This window comes from Chelmon rostratus, chromosome 4, assembly GCF_017976325.1.
Source record: "Chelmon rostratus isolate fCheRos1 chromosome 4, fCheRos1.pri, whole genome shotgun sequence".
Classification (NCBI taxonomy): Eukaryota; Metazoa; Chordata; class Actinopteri; order Chaetodontiformes; family Chaetodontidae; genus Chelmon; species Chelmon rostratus.
Window position 1 is genome coordinate 15505142 of NC_055661.1, and position 22086 is coordinate 15527227.

Genomic DNA, 22086 nt, shown 5'->3' on the forward strand with positions numbered 1-22086 from the left:
TAAACAACAACAACAACAACAACAACAACAACAACAACAACAAAAAAAACAGCAGCCTGGTTTGATCTGAATCACAGAAAGTCACCAGCATTCATGCTATTACTATGTGGGGGATATATTTGATATAATTTCAAGTCATTAGGTAATAGTAAAATAGAAACAGCATTAGAGTTAAAATCAGTACAGTACAACACCACGACTGACTACCTCCGAGTTCCCAGTTATAAAGGGGCCTGTACTTCCTCTCTGTTTGCACGCACTACCTTCTTGTCTCTTTTGAGTAAAGTATTTTCATCCTTGACGACGTTGCCAGATTAAATCTAAAGTTGAAAAAGAATGAGGCCTACTGAAACCTTGTGCTGTCCACTGGGTCTTGCCGAGGTCAGATATTTTGTCATGCGTTGTTTTGTTTTCTCATGAATTTTGCGTGCAAACACTTCCTGTCGGCCTTTGTGTATTTCCCTCATTGCCTCTCCCTTGGGTTTGAAGTTAAGCCACTGCATGTATTTGGAGGGAGTAACTTAGCCAAAAGAATTCTTTCCCAAAGTGTTACTGTGTCTCCAGAATGACAGACAGTCTAGCCATACCTGACAGAAGAGTTTGTGTTTGTGCAGACGTGTCTGTGATGTAGCATGCAGTAGACATTTGCATTTCATCCCAAGTTATTATATATTGAACCTAGTTTTAATACAGGCCTCGTTTTTGTCGTTTGTCGTGTGCGATTATTTGTGCTTTATTGTTATAAGAACACATGGTGACATTCTCTCTGTCTGCCCTTCTTTTCTCTCCACAGTCCAGTCTCACAAAGTTTGCTGAGAGCCTGCAGGAGATGATCAACTACCACACGGTATGCTATCGCTGCCATGTGAAACCGGATATATTGTCTTTCTTCTGTCTTCCTCCCCCCCGTTACAGCTGGGTGATGACAAAACTCAGCTGGGCCGACGGTCTGGAACAGCTCCTCAACTGTCAGACTTTTTATTTACTGCTGGGAAGGACCGCAGCAGACCACAAGAGAGAGGAAATGGGTCTGTGAGAGGATGGCCTCTGGTTGGATAAAGGGAAGCAGTGTATAAGAAGCATTTTATGGAGGATTAGCAATAATGTCAGGGTGCCCTTGACCAAGCCATTTAATCTTCAACTGTGTTCACGGGGCTATTCCGAAGTAGTGGCTATAATAAGCGGCTTCCAGGTGGGATTTCATATTTCTGTAAAAATGTGAAGCAGGGTGTTGCTGAAAATGTGCCTGCATGCTCAGCAAACACTACCCTTTATAAAAAGTGGGTAAAATGAAACCCTTTGGGTCAGATACAAATAATAATCCCCCCCCCCAAAAAAAAAAAAAAAAATCCTGAAGCGTTAAATGTCAACATAGCTTTGGGATTTCTTGTGACCAAAAACTGAAAAACCAAAAAGTTACTTCTGCCCCCAGCAAATAAAGTCCATGGCACAGAGAGAGGACTTTCCTTTCTCATAAAATCTATTCCCTGCCTCCCATGTTGTGGAGTGTTTATTTGTTGGAATAAATCATGCGTTACTGAGGTAAACATGGTCATGGTCAACTTTTTACGATGTGGTTGTCATCCTGGAGACAGTTGAGCTACAAGAAGGAACCATAGTAGGTTTCAGTCAGAGTAATGCAAGTATTGTATTGGCCTCCCAGGATTTACAGCATCTAATTCACTCCACTTCCAACCACTGGATCCTGGACAGTAAATATACATGACACCTTATCTGTTGTTTTATCCTCTCTTGTCCCCACCAACCTCTCCAAAGCACCCAGTAGGACAGATTATGTGGATGTTCTTTCCCAGAGTGCCCTCTTTGAGCCTCCTCAGTTGTCAGTGTCTGGTAGGCACGACGCTGACATTTAGAGATGAAGACGCACATTTCTGTATGTCTCCTCATTAAGAAGCACACAGAAAGGCACAGGGTGAGCTAGAGGCTTTTCTTCTGGAGAAGAAGTTCTTGTCTTGATCTTCCTTGTCATGTCTTGTTTCTATTAGCTCTGCATAACAATGTTCTGAGTGAGTCCCCAGCCAGCATCACACTGTCTGAGACATGTTAGAACACACAACAACCATGCTGAGGGCAGTGCCACAGGGAATTGAACCTGTGTGATCTCTGAGGTTGTGGATGGGAACTGTGCATCCCCAAAATGATTCGTTTGACTCATGAACTTTAACAACTTAAATGTAAATAATGAACAGTCAACCGTCAATTAATTCTCTTTATTAATGGCATTCAAGACATTTTGACTTGTCATAGCAGGAAAAGCACAGGTGTACTACAATTAATAACATTAAAGGATAACTTTCGTTTTTTACAACCTGGACCTTATTTGTAGCAGCCGGTGGTCGGCTAGTTTAGCTGTAGTTTGGCACAGCTATGGTTTGTTATTGCGTATTCGTAGCCGACCGCCGCAGAGTCAGCCGTGTTGTGGCTGGCTGCTCGCAGCTCCCGGCGTTCGGTAATGACATCATCCATGTCAGAGGTAGTTGTTTAGAGACGCCGGATGTTGATAACATGCCACCATGGGCTCAGAGGGGAATAGCGCCAGCATATCATAACAAAATATTGGAATATGAACGAGTTTCGCCGCAGATTATGCGTTATATAGAGGGTGCGCATGGATGCCCCGAGTACTCGCATTATACGGATATACGCGCCGCTCCTCTGGGGCTAATTTCTTCAAAACGACTCCAAATGCCACCAAAGTTGTCTGGGTGAGTAAATGGGCGTATTTAATGCTACAAATAAGGTCCAGGTTGTAAAAAACGAAAGTTATCCTTTAATGAAGCAGCTGTTACACCTATATTGGATAATTGTTATTAATTATCTGTGCTTTACCTGCTGTGGCATATTAAAAAGGCCTGTTCTGTACACCCTTAATTGATGGTATTGGTGCTTGCAGAGTGGCGTGAGTGAATAGTCAAATAAGTTAAAGGCACCTATATTTACATTTATTTTATAAATTATTTAGTAGATTAATCACTTAAGTGATTTTTTTCCCAACAAAATGCCAAATATTTGACATTTCAGCTTCTTAAATGTGAAGATTTATTGCTTTTTCTTGTCTTACTTTTTAGTATTATGAATGTTTTTGGAGTTGGAGAATTGTTTGTTAGACAAATTAAGTCATTTGAAGATGTCACCTTAGCCAATTTATAGAGCAATTAGTTGAGTATAAAAAAAATAAGCAGGTTCATCTGTAACATTAGCATAGTTGTTCTCATGAACCTCATGTTCTCTTTTGACTTTGACTCTGTGTTGGTGTGTTGCGGTGTATTCACACATAGCTTTTTTGGACCAGTTGTTTAACACCCAGGTTCGGTTTGTTTGTGCATATTTGAACACAGCAATTGCACTTGGATGCAGGGCAAGAGGGTGGTCTTGGTTCACCTCCACTTGAACCCTGGAATGTTTTGTTTGCAGTCAAAACTCAATCAACCCTTCCATCTGAAACAAGTGGCGCATCCATTACCTGACGGGTAATTGTTGTGCCGCTGTGTGGTGGTACACACCTGTCCGAGCCCATCTCTGACAGCAAACTCTTGCATCAGGACTTTGTTTTCTTGTCGCAGTCTAGTTGCTTGCTAGAACTGTAAAATTTGTTCATTTCATGTCTACTGGTATATTAACCATGTAAACTCAATGAAAGCAGTTAGCAATACACATTGCTGGTGCTCCATAACGAAGAAGAAACAAAAGAAAGGAGAAAGTATTTTGAGGTGAATTTTCTGGTAATATTTCTGACCAATGAGATAACTCCCTGTTCGCGCATGGCATTTGTTTGCAACTTTTGGACCCCTCTCGAATCATGTGAGCCCGAAGGAACCAAAGGACAAATGCAGCAATTACATCAAATTAGTTCCTGAATCGGAACAAAGCAAACAAACTGCATGTCTGAAAATGCCCTTAGTTCCACCTTTAAGCCAGACTGTAACATTCCCAGGTTAGCTAGTATCCCAAAAAACAGCAGAGTGGGCGGTCTACCATGAGTCAACAGCGGAGACTATTTCCTCCTATTAGCTGCCTTGACTAGACCCCTACAAGCCTTAAGGAACCACAGTGTAGGCCTGCAACTGTGACTCAACAGTGGAAACTGTGGTCATGTCAGCTGACTGTCAGATTTTTTGCCACTCAGCGATGTTTCAGCACATGATCCACTCAAGCACAGTGCTCAATCTGTTTGTCACTGGTGGCCTCTCCCAGCCACACTGCTCATATTGTCTAGTCCGGCCATGAAACCTCACTGAAGCCTTATTTAGAGTTGTCTGGCCTTTTCCTTGTTAGCTCATTTTTAAGGAAGAATGCAGGTTAATGAGGGTATGAGTCATTACCAAGAATAAGCAAATTGCATCATTTCTCGTGTTTATGTCTTTATGAGGGGAGTTTACCACGTCAGCTTGTTTGTTTAAATTTAGCTGCTTAATTCCACCCTGTGATGTTAACAAAAATCCTCCTTAACAGAGGTGCCAAATGCTGACTTGCAAAACTTTGTGTGGCCTAGAAGCTAAATAGATTTATCAGCATTTTTCTGCTTTTTCAGACAAGTGCCTCAGAGATGTTTAATGCTTGAACTGTTCAACTAACTGGAGAAATTTTGCACAAACAGAAATGAGCGTTTACTCTTTCTTTTTCTTTCCTCGCAGATATTATTCGATCAGGCTCAGAGATCAATCAAGACCCAGCTTCAAACATTTGTCAAAGAGTGAGTATTAACTGAGTAATAATGGATAAACCTGGTTATACCTCTGAGCAATTTGAGCATTTGAAGACTGGCCTGAATATATTTTTTGTGTCATCTCTCTGTGAGAACAAGCCTCAGCACATTTACAATTTGCTCATGTTTGTATCCATTCCACGTTAAAGAAAAAGTCTAATAAATTTTGAATACAGAAAGCCGACTCTTGAAATTCTAGAAGCTGGAGGGTCTTATATATGATGGGCAGAGGACCCAGTCGGGGCATGTAAGGATGCTACACTGTATTAGTATATATATATAATAATATTTTTAAGTAAAATCAAGACCTCATATCTCCACATTAAGTCCTCCTGATACAGCACTGGATTCCAGACTGCTTGTTTAAGTGCAGGAAGCACAAGTGCAGGAAACAGTGGGGCCTTCTGGTTTATTTCATTATAAGGATTAGCAGCTTTTGCCCCTGGCACACCAGAGCTAAACACCCACATCAGCAGCACCCATACTTCTCAGAGCAAACTCGGAAACATGTTCCATCATAATTCCTCACTGCCTCGCAGCACTCAAATATTAGTCTCACTTAGACAAAACACACAAAGAACAAATGTGGGGAGCGGAGATTGAGTACTTTTTCCTCCTCTGCAAGATAAGCAGCACTGCCCAGTTACTTGCACCGACAAAGCACAAGACCTTTGACAAATAGTTTTAACAAATAGTTTTCTTTGCGTTAACCTTCTTGGCTTTCCAGCTGACCAGGATTTATGAAATCACCTTTAACCTTCGTGTGTTCCTGTTGCCTGACTGTGGCTGCGTTACTTCTTATCCAGAGATAACTTCCTTGAACATTTGACCTTTTGCCCCACAAGGTTGTTGACAACAAAGGGACATGTCTTTATTGACCTTGGTCATAGAGTTTGTCAAACACTTTAAGCTTTATCCCTTAATTGTGTGGAAATGTTGCTGTGCTACTTTATGTGTTTTTGGCACCATCTAAGGGTATTTTCACCCAGCTCAAGTATCAAGGCATATTTTTAGTGCTTGAGATTAGTGATCAGCGGCAAAAGACTGTTACCGGGAAATCTAATTTGTAAAACCTTTATTGTCACAATCTAATAAATACTTTTGTGAACTTTTCCTGAACTTGATTTCCCCATTTACACTCCCTACTAATAAATGCATGTGCAATAAGCACTGAATTTGATGTGGCTGTCTTTATAAACCTCTTTCCCTTCCCCTCCTTTGTCAGTGACCTACGCAAATTCAAAGAAGCCAAGAAGCAATTCGACAAAGTTAGCGAGGAAAAGGAGGCGGCGCTGATCAAGAACGCCCAGGCTCCCCGCAACAAGCAGCATGAGGTGGAAGAGGCCACCAACATCCTCACTGCCACACGCAAGTGCTTCCGACACATCGTCCTCGACTACGTTTTACAGGTACAACTCACTTGAGGATTTAATATGTAGCACTCTTTAAGTGACTCATAATGAAACAAAAAGAGGTAAATTTGTTCTTTAAGATCAGTGTTACAAGTTTTCTGTTGCGCAGAAGTGGTGGAGTGGCAGCATATTTGACGTAGCGGTGGCATGTTAGTGCATGTCTTTACATTCACATGTCACATTTCGCAGCACATAAAAAGTTACATTGGGTTTCTCTGAAGTAATACAGTTTTCATGGGTTCATATGTGGAACTGAATATGCTGAGTCAAGTTGAAGAAATGCAGATGTAGCACAGAGAAGAATGAACAGCAGCCCTTTACACTTCTGTTACATCCAAAGTGAAGCTCATCCACCTGTCATGTTCCAGTGTACCACATCAGGGTGGATTTGGCTCACAGAGAGTTGTAGCAGATTCTTCAACAGGACTCAGAGAGCAGCAGTTCAATAAGTAGCAGCATCAACAGGACTAGCAGCAGCAGAAGAAGAATGGTGCAGTAGTTTTTGAGTTTTCTTGGCAGGAACGGTGATATGATAGTACGTGGAATACTACATCTATATGCATTTACATAGATTAAAAAGCATTAGATTAGATAGATTGTTCTGTTCAATTATTTTTTTCCACAGTGCACACACAACACATTAATTAGTACATGGATAAAATGCCAAGTTTGACAAGTTATTGTCAATAACAAAATGATTGCACAATGTTGAAGTACTGGGATGGAGAAATGATACATACATATTTTTAGGTAAAATCAGTTGAGAACAAGCAGAAGAGGAAGAAAGCAGCAGCAGTAAGAGGAGGAGGAAGTATGTATGAGAAAAATAGAACTACTTGGAGAATGCTGCTCTATTATATCCAACATTTGAAGGAAAACAGCTTGTATTGAATTGAGTCAGGATTTACAGTTTCATTAATGAGATGCTGTAAGACGCTGAAATTCAATATGGTTGCCTCGGAGGTTATATTATCTGTGCGGTGGGAAATGACTTTCAGGGGACAAACTTCAAATTTCCTCTTATGCAAACGTGTTCCTTCTTTCTTGTACTTAAATTTTGATACTTTGTTTAGATCTGTCAAAGCCAGGCAGATGTCTTGTACTATGACCTTTCACAGTAAAAGCTGCTCATGTATCGCTGAATGCATCAGCTGGTCTCTCCTCTTGGCCACAGTAGCACAGATGAATGCTTCATGCTCTCTGATAAGGCAGCTGCCAGCCCTGTTACTGAGTCTCACTCCAGAGGAACAGACAATGCTGTATGGGCACAGTTTGCTCCAAAATTAGATTTTGAAAAGAAACCCAAAAAGCAGGTTTCAAAATAGCTTTGGCAGTCTGCTCCAGTGGCCCACTGCATAATCACTCTCATAAAATGAGGGCTGGCTATGAGAAATTAGTTGAGTTTTTATCTTGCCTGTTAGTCTGCTTATAGGAAATCTATAAGCCCAGCAGCTAGCACAGCTGATTTAAATGGCTCTCCTTTAAAGTTTCACATTCGGGTAGTTCTGTCAGCACTTTTAACATCCTGCTAACTTCTGCAGCTGTGCTTGCAGGAACCATTTGAGACGAATTTTAGCTTCTTTTTTTTGTTCTTTTTAGATTGTTTTTGTGGCATTTTTGCTTAATTATACAGCACACAGTTTACAGTGACATGCAAGATGGTAGAGGGAGAGGAAAATATATGAGAGGTTGTAAGCCAGACTTACATTCATGACAGTTTAAGACTGGAGCATGTCTCTTTTACTCTGCTCTGCCACGTAGAGCTGGATCATAAAACACTGAACTTTGAACTTCTGGTTTGCTGTATTGACTCTTGGTCAAGCCTAGAAACAACACGTAAATGTAATAAGATGAAAAACACATTATGCTGTGTTATCACCCTTGACATAAAAACCAGTGTCTAAAATTTAAATACACACATAACAGAAAAGTAGACCCACAGTTAACACATAGTGGAGATAAATGGGAGTTGTATGTCTACAAAACTTTGCAAACCTGAAATTTCCCACGCCTGAATAGTCTTGCTTAAACTTTGTGTCTTTACAGGCCAACAAGTGTGGAATTACCACAGCTTGCCAACCAATTACCAACCAAATGCTCATAAATTTTGCTTGTGGCAGAGGTGCTACTCCAGTCAAAACTACTAAGTGACTGTAATCGAGAGAAGGAGGAGGCTTGTAAAAGTTGTGATGCACCAGCCACTGTGGCTAGGAGACGGAAAAATAAGCTTCCTTCCCTGGGTGGGGAGATACAGCTTTGTATAAACACGTGTGGTTAATGTTGTCAAGGAAAAGGGCCTTACATCCTACGACCAAACAAATACTCCTGGCCCTACTTTCATAACCACAAAAAATGGAAAACCATTGGACCCAGGATAATCCATAAACATGCGACAGAGTGTTAAAATTCATTTAGAAGCTGCCCCACCTTCAGTAGTAGCCACACGCATCCACCACGCCCAGTCATTGACTCTCCTGTCACACAACAGTCATTAGTTCCTGTCAGTCACAATGAGGCCAGCTGGCATCACTGTCTGTATTTACAAGTTGCCATAACTTATCTCTGCTCTGTAACATTAACCTAAGGTAACCTCCCTGGCCAGATGAGCTGCATAATGGTAATTAGCTGAAGAGGTGGAGTCAGTTGTGCTACACAAACACGCAAAAGCAGAGAGAGAGAGGCAGAAGGCCACAATGAATGCAGCAGGATAATGTGGATGATAGATGAGAAAGGCTGCAACATCATCCTTGGGATAAACATGAAATATGGAGCTCCCCCTGGTGCTGGTACCAGGAACTACTGTTCAGAAATGCTTGGAGTGACAGTGTGGTTTTTCTATGTAAGATTGATTCATTTCACGCTTGTCTGCTTTTTTATTTGCCTTTTTCGTAAGAGGTTTTTTTTTGTTTCATTTCCAGTATCTTCCCTTATTTCCCCTTTTTTGTCCCTTTTTTTATCTGCCCCTCTGCTACTTTCTTCCTCTCTGTGCATTTCTCTGTCACATATTATATTACCACTGCAGAATCTTTTATCTTTATTTTTATTTTTTTCAGTTTGGCGGTATCTGCTTTTATGTGTTTTTCCATATTGTTTTTCTTATTTCAGTATTACCAAAAACCACCAATGATTAAAAGCCCCTTCATACAAATTGCACTGTTTGTTTTCGTTCATTACAGATCAATGTGCTCCAATCCAAGAGAAGATCGGAAATCCTGAAATCAGTGAGTATACTTTTCTTCCACATCAAATGATCTCTGCAGCAGCCCGGCTAGCTCTCTGAATATTCACTCTCTTCTTTACAGATGTTGTCCTTCATGTATGCCCACCTGACGTTCTTTCACCAAGGATATGACCTCTTTAGCGAACTACAACCTTTAATGAAACTGCTTGGAGGACAGGTACAAGCTACAGTATACACACATGTTGACGTACACACACACGCACACACACACACACAAGACAGTATCTGTATGCAACAAGACATTTGTCACCCAAACACAAGGCTTCAGCAGCAGTTATCCAGTGCTCTGCTTTCTTGGACGAAATAGGTCCAGAAATACTGTAATTGAACACTTGGCTTTAAGTCTCTGGATGCAAATCTTAAAATCTGGCAGAACTCCAACATAACCTGGCGCACACACACAGAAATAGACAGGAACAGCCAGCAAAATCTCCTTGCTAAATGGACAATTTGAGTCTAAATACATTTTGACACACAATTTCATAAAAATGTGATATGTAAAACTTCATCATTACATCAGTATTACATCATGTAGTTTTTAATATAAATGATAAAGATATTTAATAAAATGTAATGTAATCATATGTTTCAGGATTTATTTCATTGTTTAACTATTCAGATATTTTATTCAAATTTTTCGAATTGATATCCTGTCCAATGTTACATTGGTTGTCCGAAGGAATTGAACTCTCTCCATTTATGTTTCACTTCTTGCCTTTAATTTTAATTTGATACTTAAAAATAAACAGAGCCAGCACTTGCAATGTTATTAGACACACTGTATAAACTCTTGAAACATAAGCAAACAGTAATCTATTTTGAGCCGAATAGCGGAATACGTGTTAGCTAAGTTTACATACCAGTGCATCGTCATGGGTAAACCCTTTTTTATAACCTAAACAGTGTTCCTGTTCAGGGACTTATTTAGAGCTTTTGTTTCAGGTGATGACTCTGAAATGTAACTTTTGCCCATCACCACTGGCATCCTTAGAGAGCAGTACAGCTGCACTTTGACCTTCTGTCTTCACCTCCAGATGACCTCTCTCTTCTCTGCTATCTTTGTGTCGCAGTTCAGCTCTGTGTGTGTCTGTGTGCATCCTCTGATAAACAGAGTCTTCCCTCTGAAGCCAGCCTGAATGTGACTTTAAGATGATTATCACAGTGGAGCTGCTGTTACAGTGAGCAGGAATGAGGAAGAAAGCAGTCAGAGGGCTGGAAAAGGGTTTTCCCACAGTCAGACTCATAGGGTTGACAGTCAGCTGAGCGAAAGCACAGCAAAGAAACCCGAGATTGATGCTTAAGGTTGTGGAATACAAACTCTGAGGCTGAAGCAGCAGACGAGCTGAATGAGAAGACGATATTTCTCAAAAATTGGTGCAAGATCAAAGAAGAAGAGTCAAGCCACGGAGTGAGGAGCTTGAGAGGAGCAGAATGAAAGAATAGAGAGCACATCTTAAGAGAAAAGTGGAGCTTGTAAACATGTTTTTCTGATGTCTGGACCAACAGGAAAATGACAAAAAGGAAGTACTGTTAAAAAGGACCATTTTAGAAGCCAGATCTGAAGAGACAGTGGTCCTGTAAATTGGATTGGAGGGAACAGTGTGGTTTCTAACCCTCATACTCTGAAGTTGAAGAACCATCTGATGCTGTTACTATCAAGAAATTGACAGAAAGGACCAGAGAGAGACCAAGAGTGCCAGGAAAAGAAAAGGGTGAAGGCAGGACCCACTTTGAAAAGCAGATTTTAGGAAAGGATAAGAGGCAGAATGTAATCTCCTCCAAGTAAAAAGTGATTGAAGTAGAATGGAGAGGCATGGACTGTAAGCCCTCAACACTGAAAAGACTGCAAGGATAGTGTGAGGAAAAAAGGAGAGAAGTGCAAAAGACTGTTTTAGAAACCAGACTGTGGAGGAGGGAGGGAAAAGGAGATAGAGGGTTGGTTTCAAGCCAGTGAACAACTGAAGTATAAGTGCTCTGTGAGGATTGTAAGCCTGTCGCACTGAATTTGAAACTGTGCAAAACTGAAAGGACAGGAAGATCAGAGGCCGAGCAGTGGGAAGCAGTGACAAGAGGATTGTGGATTATTTCTTTTCCCCTCTACATCATGAAGCTAAAGAAGGTGGAGAGGCTGTGCAGGGAGGTGTGGAGGAGCTGCCAACAGGTCTGATAATATGACTTGATGCCTGTAACCAATGAGAAAGAGATCAAGGTTGGGAAAGTTAATGCTGGCACATTTTGGTCTTTATCTGTATACTTGAAGTTTGGTGAGAGGAAGTGACAGAAGTGGGAGGTGAACAAATAAAGCTGTTTTCTTACCCTGTCTTAGTGTAAAAGCAATGTACACTCACTACATTGTAGGAGGCAATTTCGCTGTCTTGCGTGATTTTGCTGCCAGTGTTTTTATTAATTACAACTTCTAGGAAGCAAAAATATTATAATATAAGGAAAAATGGTGGCAAGAAAAAAATAGGAAGCTGGGTTACGCACGGTAGTTGGAAAAAAACAAGGAATTGTTACAGTAACGTGCCTCTGGTTGTTTGTGAATGTGTTACTGAGATGATATATAGGCAAAAGCAGTAACTGATACAGAAGGGGGAATGACAAGAGACTTACACATGAACATATCTGGCATCAAATATCTCGTTAACCATAAAAGACTTCTGAAGTTCCATTTTAAATGTGTTTGAATGAGTAATGATTCATGTCAAATATGCTCCTTTTTCCACCCTTCAGCTGCTTCTAAAAATAAGATGTTCTGCTGTTTGCATCTTTCCGTCACACAAAGCCTCAGTTGAACACATTTTGAGTGAATATAGTCATTCAAAAGGGTGTTTTGTATCTCTTCCATGAATCATGCAGCTTGTTGGTTACATGTCAAGACAGATCTGAGCAGAAGGCAGAGTGACCAGAATGCTTCCGATTGGTGCAAACACAGGCAGAATGAAACTTTTGAGGCGACTGTCTGCTGATATCGTCAGCAGGGACTGCATAGTAGGATAGATAAGATGTTAAAGTTAAGATGAGTCACTGACACAAAATTTGAGTTACACACACACACACACACACCTGCCTTTGCAGGTACAGATAGAGGCAGATAGATGGCATAGACTGGACTGGACTAGTTATTATAGTGAGGCAGGGGAAAACATTTCCCATCTGATGTTATCAGCCTGCTGCTCTGCCGTCCACCCATTTCCTCTCTGAACAAAACAAAAGACCCGACTCTCTCACTAATGCTGTTCTCTCTAAGATTATTGGAAGCATTTCTTTCACATTTTCCTCAAAAGAAATATATTCTATGAAAGAAAGCAAAGTCAATTTAGCCTAAAATAAATGGAGTGCTATTTTGCTGTGAAATATAGCTGTTAAAAGCTACTATCCAAAAAATTTGCACAATCAGAAAGGAAGTACGCTTCTCTGTAACCCATTGTTGCCTTTTAGCTTGAACTTCTGTTACAGTGTCCGTAAAGCCACCACAGGTATTAAAAAGGAGATGATGCAGCTAATCTGTGGTAAACGTGACACTCACGTTCAGCATTCCTGTCACATTTCTCTTCCCTGTTTTCTTTTTCTTCTCCCTTCTCTCCTTTTCTTCCGTGATTGTTACAATTTAGCCCACGTCTCCATATCCAGATTTTGAAGAAATCGAAGCATGTAGTGCATTAATGGGGTCACAAATCAAAATCAAAATTAGTTGTTTTTTGTTGACAAGTTATATATTGTTGCATTCATTTGTATTTAAGAGTACTAGGTTGGCTTCATGACAACAGTTAAGAGTCTCTTGACAAACCTGTTGTCAAGCCAAGTTTGAAGAAGAGAAACAAGTTAATCTTGTGTGATTTGAGGCGGTCAGTGACTGGCAGGTAAATCTGCTACATCCTCCAAAGTACAGCACTGCCTTCTTAAGCATTTTGCAAACTGCTGCTCTGAACCGTACTCACCCCTTACTCACATGTATTATACTGACCTATAATCAGATACTGATCTTTTTGCGTTTGAGGATGGAGACATGCTGATTTAGATCACACTGTGGCAACACAATTTCAAGAGACACAGATTAGAATTCACTGCTGTAAGGGAAGCTGGCACATTTTCAGCATCGCCATATGACTTCCTGCACTTCTCTGAAGTCCTTTTTCAATTTGTTGCTTTCTTCACTGCTCAGAAGAGTCTTTGTTGTCCTGTTTACACGCGTATCAGTCACCCCCCATCCAATTTCACACATGATGAAGCCTGCGTATCAGGGTCCATTTTGTTTAGAGGTGCAGGCATGTCTTGTGTCAGTGTGGCCTATGAAAAATGTGTTTATTCGCTGGAATTGTTTATGCTCTCAAGATTGGAAAGGGAAATAAAGGACTGTCAGTGCACACACACATACATACACTATTCAAATGCAATTGAAAGAGAATACTTTTACCTGTCTGATAGATAGATAAAGTCAAAATAAAGAATGTGGTGAGTTCATGTTCTGCCTCGAATAACAATAAATATGTGTAGTTTTGAGTTGAAGTCCCAAAACAGGAAAAACGTGTCTTAAATGTCCGTGTTTGCTGTTTTGAATGGAATACGTGTGACCAGGTGGTTCGGTAAGCTTGACTAATTAGTTGTTCTGTCTCTTGCAGTTGGACCAGCTGGTGGTTGATGCTGCCAAAGAGAAGAGGGACATGGAGCAGAAACACTCCACCATCCAGCAAAAGGTACACTCACACTCACAAATACAGTCCCGTCTTCACTTGTATTTAAACACAGCTGTACAAAGCACATCCAAACTGAAACAACATTCACACTTTTAGCACACAAACATACATACAACATAATTTGCTGTGCAATTGTGAATGAAAATCATCACAACCCTCCTTTCGTCTGTCCAGCAACCTGAAAAACACACAAACATAAACACTCAGTGTGTGGTAACTTTATGGCTGTTAGATCCACTTGCCTTTGGTCACAAAGCCTTTCTTATTGCACTCGGGCCTCCTATGGGATCTTGCAGGACTTACCTTCTACCCCATGACCAGTTGCTTTACCCCCACATCACAACACCCCTCAATGGCTTCACTGTGTTTGGTTCATTAAAATTCAAATGACGTGTTATAAGCAACTGAAAGAAATGTTGCATTCGTGTACTTAAGATATTGATTTTAGCCATTTACTGTACATTTGTCATGTGAGTGAATGGAGGTAGTACTCCACCCGTAGGTGTAAGGTGATCCCTATGGATGATCTCAGCCACACACCCATGCATTATTGACTGCTGACGGAAACCCATTTCCAAACAAACAAGGTTGGGTTTCAGCACTGTTCCATATATGGTCAGCACCCATGCCAACCCTAATATCCACAATGAGTCATACTTGTTGATATATTACTTACCAGAAGTTTTGAAAAGAAATAAAACATAAAGAGGCAATTGCAGAAATTGACTTTTTTTGCTCCTCATGAGCATTTCCTAGAAGTCAAAGAATATATCTTCCTTTGGATTTGTTAACTTTAGACACTGAAATCTTGGAGCTCTATGAACCCTTAACAGAGTAAAAGCTTAGCAGTGTCTGGGGTGATATGTTACAATTTGTAGTGGTAATAAATTTCCCTTTGCTTTAATTGTACATTACATGGCATCATTAACTCCAGACAACATCTGTCAGTTATTAACCCAGCTGTTGCCTGCTGGGCGTCTGTTAATTTATCCATCAGTGACAATCATTTCAGTCTCTTTGTGCCAGTAGTTCTTCTTCTGAGACATCTCCCTTTTTCCATCCCCTGTGTTTCCATCTATCGTTCTGTATTTTCCTTTCGCCTCTTGTCCCCCCTCTCTCTCTCTCTTATTCCTTTTTGCTCGGTCAGTGATGGTACATGTGCCAACTTCTGCCTGTCCTTGAGCACCTATCCTCCACCTCCCCTCCCTCAATTTATCTAGATGCTATTTTTATATTGCCTCACTGCCGCTGCTCTCTCGCGCCTGGCTCTTTATTCACAGACGCTCCTAACCAACTGTCTCCTCTTTTCTTCCACTGCTGCTCTTTTTTCCCCCATCTCTTCTTCTTCTACTCACTTCAGGCTGCTCTGCAGGTAAGCTCTGTTACTCTTCCTTCTTTACCATCATGTGTCATGTCTGTATGGTTGGATAGATATTGTGCACAACTGCTTGGACTCCATTGTTCATCTTGAGGTAAAACTGGCATCATGCATGAGGTGATGCCATTTAATAGATTTCACACATGTCCTTATGCCTTTTGTAGTTAAGATATGTTAATGTCACCCACTATTCCATAATCAATGTAAGGCTGTTTTGATACCATTATGCCTTACTGCACATGACTTTTCTCTCTGCTGCTTGTTGATTTTATTGTTTACAGGTGTATAAAAAGTGTATTTGATATTGGCTTACTTAAGGCGAGAAGGATGCCCATAACTGTTTTTAAGTTATCTCTCATAGGTTTCCAGTTGAATGAGGTGAAGCGAGTTAATAGTACTCAGCATGGGTATGACATTCTACAAGTGCAGTAGAAAAGAAATTTACTGGCATATTAACTTGGAAACAGGAAAAAGCAAGCTTTTCTATTCAGATGATTAGGTAGCTCTTGACATGGCCTCACTCTGGTATATTAACAGTGCTGCACTACCTAATAAAATGTCCCTAACATTAATATTTCCCAAGCATTGCAGGTCAAAGTGCACAAATGTTATTTAATCTAATATCGGGCTGACACCCTTCCCCAGACTGTCTTAACGTGAGTGACCAGGTTGGGGTTTAGCATCTTTTTCAAAGACACTTCAGCAGGTTGGAGGTCTGTGCATAGACTTGTGCTTGCAGTTGCAGGGACTGTATCTGTGGCCTTATAAGATACAAGCTACATTACCACCTTGCAATAGAACATACAATGCTGATTTGATTAAGTATCATTTGTATAAACCGATCTAATGATGGGGCCTTAGTGATTAGTGTCATTTGCACCAACATTAATGAAACAAACTTCTGCACACGCTCCTCCCTTTGTTTTGGTGTTGGTGATCCAGCTGGTTTATTCTTGCTACAGCCTCATCCCTCAGTAGTTAAAAAATGTGTGAAGGCTTGGCACACTGGCAGTGTTGTGAAACTCCTCTTGGCACAGAATATTTTGAAAGGCAGGAGTCTTATAAAGTAACTGGTGAATTGTTGACACGAAAACCTTTCCTCATTGCCCCTTTCGCATATTTTTTATGTCTTTTCGTTGCTATGCATACCGTCCACGTTATTTGCACTTCCACATAAACCTCTCCCATTATCATTGTATTGATGAAGCCTCATCCTCATGAGAGTTAAAGGGGTCATGAGGTTGTGCTTAGTATGCCTCCTGTCTGCCTGTGTGCTTAACTCAGCAGCAGCACCATGACCACAGGGCATGATAGTGTCAGGATGGTGCTGCAGGAGAGAGAGACGGGCTCCTGACTTAAAGATAAAAAAATATTGTCTCATTTCTTTTGGAACACTGTGATATATAAATAGCCTGAGTTTTTCTGCAAAAATAAACCAGAGTCTTAACATAAATACACACTAAATGCAAACATTTTAAACGCTCATACATTTACAGATATTCAGCAAGGATTGGCTACTTTATTTACAAAGTAACAAGCGAGGGGAAAAGCTGAGTGCACGTCTGTTAAGTCTGAAGTCGATATAAATGTTTGATGCCCGAGCTCCTCTACACGGTCCACTTGAATATTCTAACCCAGCAGTCACATCAACATCACACACACACGGGCACACACACACACATATATGCAGGTGACCTTCGCTTAGTGCATGAGGCCTCAGGAGGAGGGGCAGGAGAGGCAGTGACGACAAGTTTTGATACATACACAGCCAGGAGAGGAGGAGGTGAGAGTTTGCTGAAGAGACAGACCAGGCTGCTTAGAGACACGGAGCAGCATTGAGATGCTACACAGGGATACCGTGAGATAGTGAAGATTCAACAGCCTCACAGGGAAACTCTCACACACATACATTCCATAGAATCTGTGGAAAATGAAGATTTTCAGCCGTTTTCACTACGTTTGGTATCTGGTGAGTGTAAGAAGGGCAATTGAGTTAGAGTATGTGTGTCTATGTCCACACAGTGTCTCTTTGACATGGCTATTTATAGTATTTGTCTGTGTTTATATGTGTGCTTCTTTAGCTTGAGTTTTTTCTCTTGCTTTAGGCCCGTTTTTATTTAGATGAATCTATGATATCTAAAATGCCTCTGTGTTAGCACGAAGGGAATGCAAATTTCTTTTTTCTGTGTGCCGTCCTTTTGCTGTGTGTGACATTTTAGGAGGCGACTGAGCTCCACTCTTTACCAGACTACCGCAACTTTTGCGCTTGGAGGTCAACCTCTGTACGTAGAGTCACTGCATCGACTTCCATCCGACTTCCGTTTTGTAACCCTACCTGCCCCAGTCTTTCATCTCCTCTGCTCTCCTGCACACGCTAAGAGACTGCATCGCAGTGTTTGTGTAGATGTTTGCACCTCTGCTTGTATTCTCATTTGAGAGTGTTACACATGCATTTGTGTTGATGTGCCTTGATTATGCAGCATGTTTATTTTTGATGCCTCATTGTCGATGCGAGTTGCCGGTTTGAAGTCACTGTCAGTTTTTTGGTTGTTGGATAATAACAGAACTTGTGACTATATCATTGTTGTCAGGCGAAAACCTTGCATCTCTAAAATGTTTCAGTAACTAAGAGCAGCTGTCCCAAGTTTGACCACTACCTGTTTTTCAATGTATGTAACAGGGTTGAAAATAGTTTCCTAGCACCAAGCGGTCAAGAACTTTCTCAACTGTAGCTGAAACAAGCAGGTTTTCACATGACAGCAACGGTGTTGCACTAAATATGCCTCTTTCTTTGGCCTCAGTCTTAATTAGGGATTGTTTGTGGTTGTATGGATATTTGTGCTTGTGTGTGAACATGTGTGAGTGAACGCACACATGCATCAAAGAGGTCAGTACTGGTGTCATGTTTTCCCTGGTCTAAGCTGAATTATGGGTAGTATCTTTATCCATTCAGGCATCATACCACTGCTGAGGTACTGAGTTATGTATTTGTGGTCCCTAGTTTTTTTAATACATTGTCATTTCAAATTGAGATTTGTGTGGCCAATTTTGTGTGGTTAATTTTGCCCCACCTCAAGGAAAAGGTGACTTGTTGAATCCCTGGACTAGTACTTTCCATTGTCTTTCTGTTCAGAAGCTTAATGCAGACGCAGTTTGTTCCCCTTGTCCAGAATAACCGCAGTTGTCCCAGTGTATGTCATGTTGGAACATTGTGTCTGACTGTGTGTGTGTGCGTGTGCGTGTGCGTGCGTGTGGGTGGTAGGGTGGTATCATAGGGCAGAGGGATTTAACTTAAGCTTTTGCTCAGGTTACATTAACAGATCCAAGTAATGACAGGCAACATCTATGCACAAAGAGACAGCATGCGGTCAAGCACTAGAAGTAAATAGAGACTGAAAGAAGTGATGATGTTTCTACTTCCATCACACATACAGTCTATACACCTGTAGACTGTTGAGTGTCACCATAGGTGGAACTCTTCGCTGAGGGAGTCTGCAACACGTAGATATTAGCTTGTTGTATCTGATCTGTACTTAAGCGCATATCCCAGAAAGTTTGTAAAGCATACATGAGTATAATTATTGTAAATGTTTTGGGGAGTGTTTACATCCTCCATTCTAATCATATACTCCTTGTGTTGAGGTAAAAATCTGATTTAAAGGAAAGTTTTAAAATAACACACTTAAAATATCAAAAAAAGACAGAAAAATATTAGAAGGATTCAAAAACTCAACCTTTTTATAGTTTCCACCACTCCCTACCAATAGGAATATGTAGAATCTTTATATATCCGATTTGTCCCATCTTGTTCATACATTTAGCATGGGGGCTTTCCAGGATGTAAACAGGAAATAGGAGTCATTGTCACAACCTGCTGAATGACTGATGTCATTTCCACTCAGCACACAGAATTATCTCATTGACATATTTTACGTAACAAGTTTACTGTACTAGGGTTTGTGTGTGGTATATTTTTATTTATTCTGTAAGCAGTGTTTTGGTCACATGCCAGCAGTTTGTGCTTTTTAAAAAGTAAACAACAGTAAATGCTGCTCTTAATATTTGAACTCACTTCTGCTTGTTGAGATTCTACTTTATTTTATTTATTTAATTAATTAATTTTGGCTTATTGGTGTCATAATGGAGGACGAGGTGAATCAGAGCAGTCTGAGTCAGAAAAAGCCTCTGGATGTTTCTAGAAGGACAGCAGAGAAGACGATTCCTCAGCTCATTACAGTAACAGACCTCACGCTGTAATTGGTTGTGGAGATGGTGACACTTGGTGTAAACTGACTCCACAAGGACACACGCGTGCACACACACTCACACACACACACATACACACGCCAGCATTACGGTGTTCAGTGTCACTAGAAGCTGAGAAAGCTGGGAGGGTGTTAGGAAAGTGTGGCAGCAGCTCAGGTAGTTAAAGCTAGACTGGCCACAGGGACCGTCCCATGACAACACAGCAGATTGGGTTACAGCAGCGGCAGAGTTAGTGAGAGAAAGGCTGCATGAAAGCTCAAGCTCACTTTGCAACTTTCCTCTTTGGAGGACACCAACTAACTCACTTACCACCAACAATACACCTACGTAATAAAAACATTTGTCAGTTCAGTTGTTCATATCTCCAGCATTTATAATGTAGCTATGTGTGTCAGTATAGCACTAATGAGAAGATTGGTGATGCAGAGTGTGTCTTTTGTTCCTTGAAATAAAAGTTGTATGAACCTATAACTGGTTATGTATTGCCAGCACAATCTAGGTAATTCCTGTCACATGTTACAAAATAAAACAGTTTGTAGCCTTGAGACAAATTTCAATGAAGTGGGATGTACCTGCACAATAGAGGTCTTTCAGTATTTTGTTTCATCTATATTTAACCTTCTCTCTCAGGCACTACATTGAATCCATTGTAGGGATTATTACTCTGTAAGTACATGATGTCGTTGGTGTTTCTGTCTTGTCTGGCTCTTGGTCTGAAAAATAATTCAGGCTGATGTGTGAGCAGAGTCACTCTGTACAAGAAAAAATCAAACAAAAACACATTAGATGGTGAATGTTTTCAACCCTGATCACCTGCAATACTTAAATATTACACTGTCATTGGACCTTGTCCTCTCCTTTTTTTGTCTTCGCTCTTCTCTCATTTGTTCTAACGCTCTCACTTCCTTTCCATCTTTTTCTCTTCTTGTCTCTTTTGTTTAGGACTTCTCGAATGACGACACCAAGCTGGAGTACAATGTGGATGCAGACAATGGCATCGCCATGGAGGGTTATCTCTTTAAGAGGGCCAGCAATGCCTTCAAGACATGGAACAGGTACCACAGACACAGTTCAATTAGCATCTTTATGTGCAGATTGAAAATTCAATTTTGTGATAAGGATTTTTTTTTATAAGCTCTTGTGGGCTTATTATAGATTTAGGAGGGCAAGCACTGTCATCAAAATGTAGAACAGAGATATTAAAGTAGCTTTACATTTAATACCTCAGCAAGTACTGTGAAATTTTGTTTTGGTAAGGAATTTTTTATCACAGTCACAGGATAACCAATTGACTGAATCACACCACCTGTTTGTTTTAAAGTTGACATATATAACACATACTCAACAAACCTCAACACCTCATCTGTAGAGGTTTACAGATGGGATTGCTGTTCCTCTCATACACACAGACTGTGTTGTTTTTTTACTCCAAAATGAAGACACACTGACCTTCTGAATAAACAAATCTACTCATCAGCGCTCTCTCTAAGCATCGCTATCATCCATTCTAAAATGATGTCAGACGTTGTTACTGGCGTCACTGGCATCTGCATGTGACTTTGTTTTTGTCGTGATCTCTTTTCAGGCGTTGGTTCTCCATTCAGAACAATCAGCTAGTTTACCAGAAGAAATTTAAGGTATGTCAAGTGACTCCATGCACAGTAACCAAAATCAAATATGCATGTGTTTGACTTCCAGCACAATTCCAGTTCAAGAGAGGTTTGACAAAAACAGATTGTGGCTTTGTGAGACACATTTTTCACTGGCAACATGCTAAAGTAAACTATGGGAAACATACCTATGCAAAGCTGTTGCATAGAAGAAATGCAGTCAAATATTTTTCATTATAATTTGTCCAAATGTACACCCTGATAGCAGGAGATAACTAAATCAAACCCATGATGTAGTCATAAAAGTGAATGCTGTCACTACCTGCTTGATTAAAATATTGCCAAACATTTCGATTTGGATGCTTTGGTCCTTCATTTGTTCTTGAATCAGTTTTAAATATTGCGAGGGCGACATCAGTGTTGCTGTAGAAGAAGTGAACAACGCGTTTTACCTTGTTGTAACCAACGCTTCTGTGTTATCCCCTCAGGACAACCCCACAGTGGTGGTGGAGGACCTGAGACTATGTACAGTCAAACACTGTGAAGACATAGAGCGTCGCTTCTGTTTCGAAGTGGTGTCACCCACCAAGTAAGTTTGAGTCATCAGTCAAATGTCCCTCCCTATCAGTCTAATGAGCACTGGAATATATTACTAAAGGCGGGAAGGTGGAGTAGCAGTGTGCCTACCTCCTACCACACACACACACACACACACACACACACACACACACACACACACACACGCACACACATACA

General features: G+C 40.7%; 1 protein-coding gene across 2 annotated transcripts in view; it reads left to right on the plus strand.

Annotated features, from left to right (window-relative positions):
- The window catches only part of LOC121605040 (arf-GAP with coiled-coil, ANK repeat and PH domain-containing protein 2-like), a 52279-nt gene that overhangs the window by 17350 nt on the left and 12843 nt on the right, over positions 1 to 22086 (plus strand). For both annotated transcript variants that reach the window (XM_041934773.1, XM_041934774.1), the window contains exons 4-12: positions 794 to 847; positions 4656 to 4714; positions 5952 to 6135; positions 9315 to 9359; positions 9441 to 9536; positions 14002 to 14076; positions 20663 to 20775; positions 21306 to 21357; positions 21819 to 21919. In XM_041934773.1, the coding sequence (XP_041790707.1) occupies positions 794 to 847; positions 4656 to 4714; positions 5952 to 6135; positions 9315 to 9359; positions 9441 to 9536; positions 14002 to 14076; positions 20663 to 20775; positions 21306 to 21357; positions 21819 to 21919 (779 nt within the window). The remainder of the gene's footprint in view (positions 1 to 793; positions 848 to 4655; positions 4715 to 5951; positions 6136 to 9314; positions 9360 to 9440; positions 9537 to 14001; positions 14077 to 20662; positions 20776 to 21305; positions 21358 to 21818; positions 21920 to 22086) is intronic.